Below are 12,408 nucleotides of genomic sequence, written 5' to 3' on the forward strand. Positions count from 1 at the left end.
TATTTGTCAATATCTTGTATGTATTTAGTCAATTTACTAAACGTAGCAACGCGTAAAATTAAGGTAACAGAGAAAGTCCACGGTGACTCGCTCCTATTCTCTGAGTAAAATAGTATATGGAAAACTGAAAGGAAAATTAAGTTAAAGGGTACACAAAAATTAGAATAGAACCAGATGCACCACGTAAAAGTAGAAATTCAATTATGGCGGCTTCATTACACAAATATTTACTTTACATACAAAATCTTTCCGACAAAGAGCATTCAAAACTTAGTGTCAAGACAGATGTAGAATTCCTTAACACAAAAGCTTGCGAAAAAAAATTAAAGGTAGAAATACGTACCTTCATCTGATATAACCTTACCTGTAGATAAAGAACATATTCAGGAAAATAGTGAATGTTAATTTCTGCTCAAAAATAGCTGTAGTCAACAGTAAAGTCCATATCCTCTCTGGACTTTCTTTTGTCAATATGCATAATAAACTTTAGTACAAATTGGATTACTGTAAACCAAATGTAACTCAATATAAGTTATCAGAGAACCGTACTCAATAGCACGTTATCGATTGCAAAACTAACAAAAGAACAACTGTGGATGAATGCACTTTTCCTCGTAACCGTATAATGAAATTATCCAACTAGCTTATAGATACAACTATCAACTTCTAACGCACAAAACAGCAACTACATACTATTGGCTAGTGACAGAACAACTTCCAGTGTCTAACCGTAAAACCGTTTAACACACTAAAAAGATACAGGCCACTACACTGAACTTTCTCGCTCCAATTTCGTCAACTAAACCACGTTATGCAACAGTTATAACAAACATTTATTAGTGAAACGAACACAATTATAGGCATTTTTCGAAGGAACCATCGACCGAAGAAAACTCATTCCCAAAAGTAGACTACCCCTTGTGAGTATTTTCGTAAGAAATAATTTGCGGAACAATATAGGTTATTGATGAAATATGAAGAAAATCGTCTGTGTAGTTTCCGAAGAAAGAAAGAAAGAAAAAAAAAAGTAAACCATTGGCGTAACTAGGGTATTTTCCTAGGGGGAGGGGGGAATTGGCCCCTTAGTTCTGAAAATTGGAAGAATCTTTTAGAAGACCTTGTTATAATGCTTATATATATAAATTCCGAGTCCCCTTTTCCCCGCACTCATTATAAGCTCTTCAAGTTATTTAGTTTTCCTACCACGAGAGTGTCAAGTAACAGTTCAGTGAAAATGTATTACATCGTAAATTTGTTTAAAATTGTATATTTCCTATGTTCAGTCGCTACTAAATAACTACCTAAAATCTACTTTAATTATGAAAACTCAATTTTCTATTACTGTTTTACTTGTGTACTTCTGAGCGAAAGTACATTATTCGTAAACGTTAACTATCATGTTCTCACAAGGAAGGGACATGAACCTGTCATCCGGACATGGGAATCAAACCTAGTCCATTCGATAAACATAACAAAAATATATTCATACACAAACACTAAGTCCCTGAGGTCCATCAACCCTGTTAATATAAAGAAAATCGTAGACTCGCAGTGAAATACCTATTGCATCAACATTGTTCATTGGAAAGTCATGGTTTATAGTTCATTCTCTTCACCATGATATAAGCTTTCCAGAGGTGCTATGTATTGGGATCCATAAAGCAATTGAACAGGAAAAATTGGGAGAATGTGGGGAAAATTCCCTTCAGAAATCCTTCCCATCTATTTTGGACCCCTCTAAAGTGGTCCCAGGTAAAAGCACACAATCCGAATGCATCTCGGAAAATATTATAGGAGATAAGGAATGTATGAACCAAGTTTTCTATTGATAGAGAGAATAAGTATGAGGGGAAAGAGTGTATTGTTGTACAAATGACATACCATTATAGAGTTGTTAATTAAATATTGATGAATGAAATTTAAACAAAATCGTTTGAGCCATTTTCAGAAGATCGCAATTTTCAATTTTCACCCTTCAGAAAACAACCCGTAATTTTCTGAATAGGAAGAAAATTCGAGAAATTTCCCTAGGGATTCTTATAAAAAAAACTTAATTTGAAAAATTTGGTGGAGACACGTTAAACGGTACGGCCTCTAGGTGAGTGAGCACATTTACATTGGAACGAACAGATATGGACATACATCGAAAAGTCACTTTATATATAATAAAGTAAAGACCACAAAACACAAATCCGTTGAAATTTGGAATTGATTTTTATTTCACGACCACCGTGCTTCCTTCTCTCCTATCGTCACACGAAAGTAAAAGGGAAAAATATTTCCAATTGTGAAAAATCAAATCACACTTAAATCTATATTTAGTTCCTAACAGCAGCACCAAGGCTGTACGCACATTCCTAGTTGCTGTGTTTCTATGACAAAACTTACCATACAGAGCTGTCCAAGCCTGATTTATAACGTCTAAGCATACCGTTCCTGAAACTTCGTCAATGTTTGGATGATACACTTTATTCATGAATCCAATCGAAGGTGACTTGAACGGATAATGCTCCGGGAGATGGACACGCACTTTCCAGATACCTCCTTCATAGGGAGCTTGTAAAAGAAAAAGGTATAATTAGTGTATATTTTCGAAGTACAATAACGTCAAAGATCACATCATTAATCATTAACGGAAGATCACATTGCATAAAGCTGACATTGACCTATCGCTACATGAAACAAATGAAAAGCGACTAATACTAAAAAGTAAGAAAAAAAACACTACTACGTCCGTTCAAGTATATCGCTTACATCAAAGCTCTAAATATGGCACAAAAAAGGGGCCTTCGTTGTCAGAACAAGAAAGAAAGGAAAAAAAAAAAAAGACATATCTAATACAGCCCACCATCCTCCAGCATGTACATACGTTCCTTTCTAGAATGCTTAAGTGCAATCTACACATCACGCCAATTCGAGCTTCAGGTACTGTGCTGACACCAATTTTTGCTCAGTCTTTTCACTCTTAGAATAGCAATTTTAGAAAAAAAAAAAATATATATCCAATTTGCGGATAAACATAATCAGTAAAGCAATGCACAATAACCAAAAGTCAACAAAACCGTTAAATACTCTCACTTCTAATTACAGGCGTCCAAAAATGATGATGATTTCAAATACGTACTTAGCACGTATACTCATTCACAAAAGCTGACATTCGCTAGTAGAATACATATGCCATCAGCTAATGCAATAGGACAACTAGTACTGGACATGAAAAGATGTAGGATTAACAAAGAACAAAGGAAACAGAAAACAGATCGCTCCCCACGCCCCTTGAAAAATCCATATGTCCACTTCTTTAAAAAAGAAATAAATTTCAGACATATAAGGACATTAATATACTTCATAATATAAACTCTATACCCAAGCAAAGTGAACTCCATCTTCACCTTCAGAAAATGAAATCGTTGAGTTTTACGTCACACGATTATGCCGGTTAGGCTAAAGGAGATGGTGATTACGAGAAATGAATGAAATGGTAGAATGAAGAAAGTGGGAGGAAACGGGGGAACGCCGAGAAAACCCACGAGCACAGTGTTTGTCCACCACAAAGTCCACACGGCGTGAGTCTTCACCTTCAGAATGAATCAACAAAATAAAGGTTACGGTGACTTACTTCATAGCACCTACACCAACCGACCTAATTTTGAAATGCGATAAAAAAAAAAATGTCGGACAAAGTACTCCTTAGAATAGAAGGTTAGGGGGGGGGAGTGCGACATTGGTATAGGTAATACACAATGCTGCACGATCATAGCAAAAAGGTCAAGGAATGCGTCGTTATGTAAATTCGTATAAATAGTGTGAAGATGACCTATATATGAAAGCTTTCACTCACTTCTTAAATTAAACCAAGTTATTGTATATATTTCTGCCCACACAGTACAGGTATGTATATTTCTTGATAGGTTGGCTTAGAGTTTAAGCTCCCTTCCCAGCACCTTGGTTAACCGTGGCGGTGTTTCTTACTTAAACAGGATCCGATCCATTGCTCAGATTTTCATACAAGAGTTAATACCCTCAACGGGAATCGAAGCCAGGCCCAAGCACAGACACTGGAAACTACGAGTTTACAAACGTAGCGATAAAGAGAACATGTCTGTGGTTGCTCTTAAATAAGGTTCTTAGAAAGGAAAAGCGAGAGAGATATTATCTTTTATAACTTCCACGGTACTCCATCGCACACCTTTGCTTTCAACCATTTGTAACTTAATTCGTAAAGTCAAAATAGATCTTCGATTTTTTTATGTATATATATATATATATATATATATATATATATATATATAAACTAAGACAGTAAGGTGTAAATTACTAAGATATTCCAGTTGCATGGTAGTACTAGCATTGAGCGAAATACAGTACTTATCTATCAAAAATTCTCTCTTCAGTACACTTCCCCATACCTGAACCATCTGGAAATTTAAATTATCACTATTACTCTGACAACAAAGTCCTACGAAAGTGAAACCTATGAAAATACGCAAATATGTTATTAAATATTACCACTGATTTGAAGGACTCAATGACTGCGCCTTCCAACACGTTGAAGCAAACAAGATGGAAGACTATCCCTCAGAGTATCCAGGAGACTATTAGATACCTTCGCTAAAAAGGTTCTAAAAAAAAAGAAACAAACGAACACAAAACATATCACACAATGCTACTCAAAGCGCCTATCCCACTCGTAACTTCGTAACGAATTGAGTAATGATAGTTGTTTTCCTTTAAGGTAGAATTAACGTTGCTTCAAACTACACGAACCACCGCTACAATCCTATGCTGGTTCTATTTTAAATAAGTCTACAATTAAAACTATTAATAAATCCAAGCGTATATCCTGATGAATAGACGGGTTGATCCACTTAAAATCTATCGGAAAACTGATGGATTATACCCAGTACAGACTACGGTCACATACACAGTAAGAAAAATGGTCCCGTACTTTGCATATGTACGAAGTTACCCCATAGATGATAGGTCGTACGACAGGCATGTTACATTACAGATACGCGCATGTGTGGAATCGAATAATAAATTATAATGCACTTTCAATATCTTATCTTTCACTCTGATTTTGAATAGAACAATTTGGTGTTACAGCAAACGACTTCTTTACGCATATAGCGTAATAATAAGATTGCTTGTAGTAAACTGATCCTGTAGAACGAAAAAGCAATTACGTAATGAACGTGTATTATGATATCACTATGTTGCCATTGACATCTGCGAATTATTATTCATGTAAACTGAGTTGAAATGTTACAACATATAAACCTGCACTCCACCCCCCCCCCAAAAAAAAGAAAAAAGAAACTGCAAGTACGAAAGCAAATGTTCATACGACGTACTTACCAGTAAAAATTACAGTTCGAAAATCTGCCAAAGAGTGAAATGGTAATTACGTATTTTATCACAAACGAAGTCTTGTGATGAGAAAACTTTGAACCCAGCACCACAGTATACACTAAATATACGATATAACTCAGCTATACTTACTACCACGTGGTCCATAGAATTTGACACAAAATTCATTTAATCCTCCTAAGATGGTCACTTCATGCTTGCTTTCGATACTGGAACCAAGTTAAGGAAAAAAAAAATTGGAGAGTATATCTCAATACAGGCAGTGACAAATGCACCTGAAACATCGTACCATCTCGAAACATGCGTTATAACAATCTTAACTGTAAATTAATGTGCTAAAACCCTGATAAATATAAATCCACATTAAACAATAATAATCTACAAAATAGCTAACTTTCAAAGATTAATTGCATTTTCCACATAATGAAGGAAGTATAAACTGTTTTTAACAAAAACTTGTACCTAATTCCAAAAACAATTCCCTCATAGTATGAAATTACCAAAACTTCAAGCATAAACGCTTACTCATTATACATGTGAACGGATAATTAGTACACAGGGTGCACCACTTATCTTGATACCCACTTGTAACTTGAAAACTAATACACAAAACCTCTCAAATTGTGTGTCAGACCCTGTGATAGCACTAAGTTGACAGTGTTGCCAAACCGACATAAAGTTATATAGTTTTCAAATAGCTTTACGTCAAGTTACTATATATTTCAAATCTACATCTCAAACGAAAATTTCCAATATCACACTTGTTATTGAGTGTTGCAAACTAACGGTGCTACAGTGTCACAAACATCCACATTTTAGCCTCCTGTACAGCAGTAATAACTCAAGTAAGGATGGGCCAATGGACATCCAAAGCACTTTAATATCTAATACTATGGCTATGGGATATCACAGATTTCGAAGGAGTAGGAACAAAGATATAAGAGATTGAAAATTTATTCCCCTCCCCCAAAGCCTTATTTCAAAAAACTACTCAGATAAGTATCTCAGTTAATTGCATAGATGACTTTCAATAGATGTGAAGATCATAATGCTATTTACAACTTCATATTTCAAATGTTTGATGATATGGTAAAATGCTACTAAAGTTTGGAACACTGCTTACAAATTATGTAATTCCCATAACTTGTAATTAAATTAGACCTACTGAAAATGATAATTGTAATATTACAGAACCAAAGTAAATCAAAAATCACTTTACAAAGTCCTCACTAATACGCCATTTTACGCAATACATTAAATTTAATATTTTTTTCTCCGTAACTCCGGAATAGTTTGAAAATTCAAATTATTATAAACGGCATTGTGATCTTTATATCTACTGAAAACCATTTACGGAATTAGATGTGATACTTATTTAAATATTTCGAAATAAACTTCTTTCAGAGAGAAAAAAAAAGGCAAACTTTTTACTTCTAGTAGTATTTAACCTTCTTTCTACTGCTTTCGAAATACGCCATGTTTTCTGGATATCAATTGTGCGTCCCGTTCGGTAGCAAGGCAATCTGAGACGTGGACATATAGCTTAACATGGGATCCGAACCACACGAGTTCCCGCCGGGAATCGAACCTTGGTCTTTCGCGTGAAAGGTACGTAAGCCATCCACATAGTGACGAGAAAGCGCACGTCATAATATAACCGCAATGTCCGATACTGAAGTACCTCGTATGTGCATTACTTCGTCCGTCTCACTTGCGTTAATACTGTTGCAGAACATTTCAAAATTACCATACAATGTTTGTGATATTGAAGCGTTTTTACTTTGCAACATTGCATTATAAGTGTGGTCGTATATTTTCGTTGTACATGTAGATTCTAAATATGTAATTAACTCACGGAGTACCATTTGAAAAAACACAACTTTATGTTAGGTTGTCAACACTGCTGATAAGGTTGTATTGCAAAGTATATCAAACCATGTTCCAAGTTACAAGGGCGTATAAACACAAATGGTCCACATCTTGTATGCATCTATAATAGAGTGGGTACAATGTTGCTTTGAGTCTTATATATAGGGAGAACTACTGTGCTCACCCTACATATATATATATATATATATATATATATATATATATATATATATATATATATGACCAAAAGTCGAATTTCTACGACTTTAAATATAAGATCTAGCAATATATCACTACACAGCACAATGTTTACCGAATATGAATAGGGATACGCGAACCCATATATACCAGCTGTCTTTACCGGTTTCCTTAATGAAAACAAATAAGCAGACACAAAATAAAATAAAAAAAAAAAAAAAACATCGAGTAGCTATTGTACACAAGATCAAAATAAATCGTAACCTTCATAAGGTATAGCACATATTTGCTAAAGGTTAATTAAGCACAACAATGCTGAAGAAATTATACAACGATCCTTGCACTTACAACGCGTATATATATATATATATATATATATATATATATATAAAAGTACACTTTGAGCAGAGCATTCACAGGAATCAATTCACAATAAATCAATAAATAGCAATACGATGAATTGCACTCTATTTTACAACAAAATGAGTACAAACTTCTTTAACCCTATCCTAACCCGACCCCACCTGTTACTCTGTGACAAAATCACTTGTTCAGTCCAAAGTGCACTCTAACCAAAAGAAGTTTCGGACATATGTCGAAGAACACTGAATTAGCCCCATCTGAGTTGGATTTTTTAAAAGTAGAAACATACAATTAGTAAGTGCAAAGGTAATCCTATAATTGATTACGAGGTACTACTTATGTGTAATACAATAAGAACGGGTTAAAGAAATTCTGATAATGTCCGATGCGCACCGACTGCCGCCCTGCCCAGAACTAAATATTCGGGTGGCAAGTAGGCGCAACGAGCTCAAGTATCAAAAAAAAATTCTTATTAAAAATTAGAAAATAACACACAAGAAAATACCATACACACTCTCAAATGCTTTTGCAAAATATATCAAAGAAAAGAAAAGAAAGTAAATGGCATGGCCCGAAAGAGTGACTGAATGACTTACATGGAAGCAGCTGCGCAACATTTATCAGCAGTCCCTTCGCACTCATAGTTTTATCAAACAACTTCTGCACTAAGCAGGAAAAGGAAATTAATTTGATATACTTTTCTCGCTAGTAACATTACTGGAATAAAACGTCGTTAAGTACATAAAATTTACTAGGAAAAAAAAAAAGAAATATACAAAAACTAATATTACTTTACTCCACGAAACTACTAACAAAATGCAAATTTTGTAGATAGCATTTAGTATATAAATACTAATCTGACCAACCTGAACACCTTCTTCACGAATCCGGACATGCAGTCTGTATAGTAGTAGTAACTCTTATTTCAGAAAGCAACTGAAAAATAATTACATATGCACGCCCTAACCGCATTCATCAACGTAGTAGCAGTCTGTGATTGTCAACAAATATAATCAATGCGTATCAGTCTAACTGGTTCAGTACTCTGCAACTCTAGATAGAAATTAACATCTCACCAGTTTAAACGTTCTTATTACATGAAGTGCAAGGCTGTAAATGACACGAATAGTTTGTATCGTACTTGCACAGTCCATCGCTTATGTTATTTGCGTCACCACCATTCAGTCTCATCGTACAGTGCTCCAAATACATTTATCTTATTTATATGATAGGTTAACAGTATTATTAAAATTACTTCAGCCACTGAACCACAATGAACTTCCTTCACTATTTATCAATACCCATTTCGACAAATCTTCCGCAAATGGCTGCCCCGGAATTATACCCACATGAAGCTGTTTTAACGTTTTACTACTATATATTTGTCGTTATCTCAATATGCTTTGCCTAGAATCACTCCTCTTTCACTTCCATGGTTTACTCTTAACTGTTAATCACAAATATTCCCTATTTTCAAGCTTTCTTATTTGCTCTTCACTAAACATATTCATCCTTGTTATATTACTGCGCAAAATTAGTACTTTCCAACCGTTAAGTATTGCAAATTATGCACTATTCAGAAATAACAAAAACAATGAATTCTTACCTTCTCAGGTTCCCAACCAGCACTGTAAAAACACCTTACAGTGTTATGTAAACTTTCAGGTGACAATGAAAGCGGAGCCAGCTATCAAACACGCGCCTCTGGAACCTCAAAAATTTTAAATAGAAAATCCTCTCTTCCTGTACTAGACTGCCACACAAGGGGATGCTTATATTCACGAAATATAAACTTCTCTAGCAGGAAATGAACTTTAACTACCTTAGAGTGCACTTAAGGGACGGGTTGCTTTAATAGGTGAAAACTGACCGTCGAAGAGCTGAGCATAACCACAGTGTGTGCACATATAACATAAAAACTGCAATGTATAAAATACAGAAAATGAAATCAACCTGTGCTAAGTGCCCACTAAAAAGCAAGAACACCATCTAACCAAATCAGGGCACGAATGGTAGCGAGATGGTCCACCCGCAGGGGGTAGGCGCATTAGCGACGGTGGGTATACACAAAACAACAGTTAATAACACCTTATATGCCATGAAAACACGTGCCCTGTGTGAGGCACAACTTTGTGACACTCCTACAATCACTTTGTATACCACCTACAAATAGTACTCCATTTCACGTCTTCCTTATGGAACATTACGTGATAAAAAGAACACTACCCATTTAGAATTTCTACTTTATTATACTGAAAAGACCAGATCTAGATATATTTTCAATACTTGTACAATCCCATTGTAAAATAAAGTAACACATTTCTTCCGTAGATTTTACGAATGTATTCCCCCATAAAATGGGATAGCACACACCACTTTGCCCGATTCCACCACATTCCGTTCTGATGCAACACCCTTTCATTTATTTCCGCCCTATATTCCTGTCATTTCCATTACTGCAGCACGCACCACCTAGATTAGCTAAGACAGAGGATTTAAAACACTGTCATATTATGATACTGCGTGTTTACCTAAAATTGCATCAATACGTGACTCCAAAATCCAGAATTTAACTTTGTTTTTCTCCCTAATTAATCACCATACATCTCTGATTTTTATTACCTTTTTTGTTACTCTAATGCTGACATTTCGTCTGATTTAGTCCATTTTCCCGTAATTTTTTTAATTCCGACCCCCATTTTTGTAAATGGATAACTTGCACAGTTACATCTCAAAGTGATAATATTTGAGATAAAAATAACTGTCAACAATTCTTGAATAAATTGGCCAAGAGAGCACAGCACAGCTCTCATGATCTTAAAGTAAATCACACCATCAAAACTTTACAGAAGCTGTAGTGAACTTTGTTCATTCATCTGGAAATAAAGAAGAAAGAACTGTGATAAAAGCACGACGTTAACGTGACTTTACATTGCGACACGTAGTATATATCATTTACAATTCTATAAATCCAAATATACACACAACTTATAATAGTTTCAGTATGATTTCCAGTACTACTTTCCAAAGAATCAATATATTCTCTAGATGATACACCTATACATTTTTTTACGAACAGAAACAAGGAATTCTACAGTCCCTTATGTTAACTACCCTTGTACAGAGTAGTTATTCTTAACATCTTCGAAATACACAAGTAAATTTATTATAGCAAGAGTCGGATAATACAAAGGATAAGACATTAAGGAACATTGACTATAGTCAAATCACTAAAAACGTGACACGTGAGATTCGTTACATTCTTGTCGCCTAAACATGGACACTCATACTTCAAGAAAATAATTTTTCTCACAAATTTACCCATACCACTATACTGAGGTTCATATCAAAGTTGAATACAGTTCCATCCTTGGAAAAACTGGCCATGTCAAGTAACAAAAATTCCACTATTAGTCATTTCCAAGATTGTGAATCGGCCATGGGGTAAATGATTCCAGTTCAGCATAGCCCTATTCACAGGAAATCACGTCGAGCTCGAAAACAAAAACCTTGTATCTAGGTTCGAGTCCAGCTAGTTTTTAACGAATTGTGTACTAAAGGCTTGTAATTAGGACCAAAACCACCCCATTTTTTATCATTATGTTTTAATATCAATAGTGTACTACAAAAGTAAATACGATCAGCTGGTAAGTTTCAATTTAGAAAAATCACAACTTTAGGAATATGAGAATTTTCAGTATTATGTTTCAGCAGATCAGCACTATCTGGAAATTTTGTACTTAGTCGTGATCTAAAATATCAAGATTGTTATTCATAACCCCGTTCAATGAACTTGGCATCGATAATTACTAGTGTTATTCAGAAAAGTTATTATAGTTCAATGCGTATTGTTCCAATCCAAAATTATTCACGCATTTTCCCAAGGCCAAGTTTATTGTTTCTTGGTCAACTAAATACTTACGACATATACTTCGTTTAAGGACATCATTTACGCACAACACAAATGGACTACACGCACATAGCTCAATAATTTCAGACGAACATAATCGAAACCCTTGTCCGACTTTTCATAGCCATTAGGAAACAAGTACACACACAATTCCTAGGTCGAAGCAGAAGGCCAAAACAGTTGGCCTACAGCTGCACAAACATATCATTGATTTACCACATTTCCCAACCATTTTTGACTAAGGATACAGTTTTATCACATCTGTGTCCATTCGTCGTTTTCCTGCACTAGGTGAGGACATTGTTATTATCCTCTAAAGGGTAAAAACCCTTAAAAAATTTCTGCAAACCCAGCACAGCAGTGTCTTCCCTTCCTCCAGCACACAATGGCGATAGGCGATGTTTCTACATGACGTCATGCTCACTCAGATGTGCACAGTCCAAACTGAGATAAAATAGTACATGTACACAAAAATCGATTTTAAAATATGTTTTGCATACTATAATTGTCAACAACATTGTTTAGTATAATATAATATGCTATGGAGAAAAATTATATCAAACTGAAAAAGTTAATTCTTCAAAATATATTGAAGTGGAACTACTTTATCTCGCTTAATGCCGTTTTCCATTTCAGCCATAAATTTGTTTTAGTTATGTGGATTATTTAAGCTCCTCCTACATTATTTTGTAACTTTC

General features: G+C 34.9%; 1 protein-coding gene across 1 annotated transcript in view; it reads right to left on the minus strand.

Annotated features, from left to right (window-relative positions):
• Window positions 1–12,130, minus strand: part of UbcE2H (ubiquitin conjugating enzyme E2H) — a 46,952-nt gene extending 34,822 nt beyond the window's left edge. Inside the window, exons 1-3 of the mRNA XM_081762012.1 lie at window positions 11,959–12,130; window positions 5,503–5,579; window positions 2,389–2,556 (exon numbers count right to left, since the gene is read on the minus strand). Coding sequence (XP_081618138.1) covers window positions 2,389–2,556; window positions 5,503–5,579; window positions 11,959–12,011 — 298 coding nt within the window. The 5' untranslated portion in view covers window positions 12,012–12,130. The remainder of the gene's footprint in view (window positions 1–2,388; window positions 2,557–5,502; window positions 5,580–11,958) is intronic.
• Window positions 12,131–12,408: the final 278 nt, after the last annotated feature.

This window comes from Thermobia domestica, chromosome 6, assembly GCF_964235325.1.
Source record: "Thermobia domestica chromosome 6, izTheDome1.hap1.1, whole genome shotgun sequence".
Lineage (NCBI taxonomy): Eukaryota > Metazoa > Arthropoda > Insecta > Zygentoma > Lepismatidae > Thermobia > Thermobia domestica.